Consider the following 2,730-nt stretch of genomic DNA (forward strand, 5'->3'; position numbering starts at 1 on the left):
CAGAGAGGTCCAAAGTGAGAGCGAATTAAGTTCAGGAGTCAAAAGTGAGAGATTTAAAAGTTGAGGGGGGGTTTGTCAAATCGGCTGTAAGTTTAGGGGAGCAACCTGAAGTTTCTCCAAAAAATTATAAAGGGTTAACCCAAGAGTCAACCCTTGTAACATGCTTATTAAAAGAGTCATAAATTTGTTTAGGATTCAAACCTGTTTAACCTAAACTCTAATATTAAAATTACGTATTGTGTTCTTATAGAGTTCACGGATCACGGGTTAAATTGCCAATCCTAACCTTGACCCCTTTCTTGTTCCTGAATGTAACTAAGAAAAAAGAAAAAAAAAAAAAAAACATACAACCAAGACTCTCTCAACTACCAATGTTGTAAATTGACAAGAAATCAGTGAATCATCCACTTTACCATTTCCTTTTTTTTAGCTTAATCTATTAAATTAAGGCTCCGTTTGCTAAACGATTTTGATTCGTTATTATTCATCTCACTTTTTCATTTTTTTAGCATTATTACTTTTTACATCATATCAATTGCTTTTTATTACTATTTAAATAAAAAAAATCACTATAAAATAAAAAAATTTCAATTTTTCATACCAAAAATTTTTACTTTTAAATTATTATTATTATTTTTTTAACATAAATCAATTTTGAGTCGGAAAACATTGTTTGAATTCAATTCACGCGCAGAGTCAATAAAGGTAAGGTGGACTATCCATGCACTGCTAACCATAAAAGGTATGGTGCCAAAGTAGAGCCAAAGTAGAGTCAAAAGAAAAAAAAAATCAAATGCCCCAAAACGTCAGAGGCCACAAAACCACGTCGGCAACTACCTTCGCACATATGAAGAGATGGTGGGGAGATGGTGGGTAGATGCATTGTAACACTCGTCTATGGGATAAATGCGCCAAGATATGATACCCGTTATGGCGTTGATGATGAAAGTGAGGGTTGTGGTGAGATGGATGTGAAAATTATTATTATAATTGCCCACAACAATTTTTTAAATACTCATGTTAGAATGTATAAATTTTGGGCCTCCTCCTCCGCCGACCCTCCCACCTCCAACATCACCGGCGGTTCACTCTACACCTCCGGGACCGGAACCTCCACCTCCAGCCGCACCTCCCTTTCCAGCCTCCGCCAGTCGCTCCCCGAGAACCCCCACATCTACGACTACTCCGAGCTCTGCTCCGCCACCATCAACTTCCTCGCCAGAACCTACACCTCCACCTCCTCCACCCGCTCCTGGCGCTGCACTCTCCGGGGCAAAGACGCTATCATTTTCCAGCGCAAGTTCCGCCGCAAGATCCAGATGCACCAGCTCAAGCAACGCCTTGCTGTTATCTGCCGTAGCCACCACCTCAGCCTGGTGAAGCTCCTCGGCGCTTCCATCTCCGGCGACCACATTTTCCTCGTCTACGACTTCGTTGATGGTGCAAACCTAGCGACCTGTTTGCGGAACCCTAGGAACCCCAACTTCTCGGTGCTCTCCGCGTGGATGTCCAGAATGAAAATCGCCACGGATTTGGCGCACGGCCTCGACTACATTCACAACAGCACCGGCCTGAACATGAGCTTAGTGCACAACCACATTAAGAGCAGCAGCATCCTGGTCACCGAGCCTTCCTTCAACGCCAAGATTTGCCACTTCGGCAACGCTCAACTCTGCGGCGAGATCGACGAAAACGGAGCTCCTGAAGATTCTGCTACGGGCGGTTCGAGTCCGAGATACAAGGGCGAAATTCAAGAGGTATCCGAAACGACGCCGTCGAAATTGAGGCGGTCGGACAGTCGAAAATTGCAATTCGAAGGTGTGAAGGGGTACATGTCCCCGGAATTTCAATCAACGGGCGTGGCAACGCAAAAGAGCGACGTCTACGCGTTTGGTGTCGTAATCTTGGAGCTCCTGTCCGGAGAGGAGCCTTTCAAGTACAAATACGATAAGGCCAAGGGTGACCTCGTTCGGACCACGGTGATCGAGGCAGCGAGAGCAGCAATTGACGGCGACGGCGACGATGGGGGGCTCAGAAGGTGGGTGGATCGGAAGTTGAAGGACTCGTTTCCGGTGGAGGTGGCAGGGAAGCTGACACGCCTAGCGCTGGATTGCGTACACGTGGAGCCTGATATGCGGCCCAACATGGGACGCGTGGCGGGGAAGATTTCTAAGCTTTATTTGGAGTCCAGTACTTGGTCCGACAGTGTCACAATGCCAACCGATATTTCGGTCTCTTTGGCACCCAGATGACAAGAAGTCTAAAATATTGGTTTATTGTTTTCCGTGAGAAATTTGTTTTGTTTGAGTGGGACACAACAAGTGGATGGGCAATGTTTTATTTAACAAATTTAAACAAAGATTCCGATTGTGACGCAGCTAATTATATTTCCACGATTCCAAAGTTGACGGCTCTAGCCTCCACTAGCTGTGGCAATTTGGTGTGGTAAACATACACATATGGGATAAATGCGCAGCGATATGATACCCGTTATGGCGGTGATGATTAAAGTGAGGATAGGGACACGTTATAGTGAGATGGATATGAAAATTATTATTATAATTGCCCGCAGCAATTTTTTAAATACTCATGTTAGAATGTGTTGATTGACATGTGATATTATAGTTGGGAATAATTTCATTTGGCCAATTAAATTTTGGGGGTCAAGGCTAATGACAAACATATAGAGCTCTCAATTTAGAGAGACACAATTCGAGTTCAAGTGAGATT

General features: G+C 44.2%; 1 protein-coding gene across 1 annotated transcript; it reads left to right on the plus strand.

Moving 5' to 3' along the window:
- The first annotated feature begins 804 nt into the window (after nucleotides 1-804).
- On the plus strand, nucleotides 805-2,389 carry LOC132164199 (lysM domain receptor-like kinase 3). Its single transcript, XM_059574636.1, has one exon. The coding sequence runs from the start codon at nucleotides 867-869 to the stop codon at nucleotides 2,250-2,252; it is 1,386 nt and encodes a 461-aa protein (XP_059430619.1). The 5' UTR covers nucleotides 805-866; the 3' UTR covers nucleotides 2,253-2,389.
- Nucleotides 2,390-2,730: the final 341 nt, after the last annotated feature.

Source organism: Corylus avellana, chromosome ca10, assembly GCF_901000735.1.
Source record: "Corylus avellana chromosome ca10, CavTom2PMs-1.0".
Lineage (NCBI taxonomy): Eukaryota > Viridiplantae > Streptophyta > Magnoliopsida > Fagales > Betulaceae > Corylus > Corylus avellana.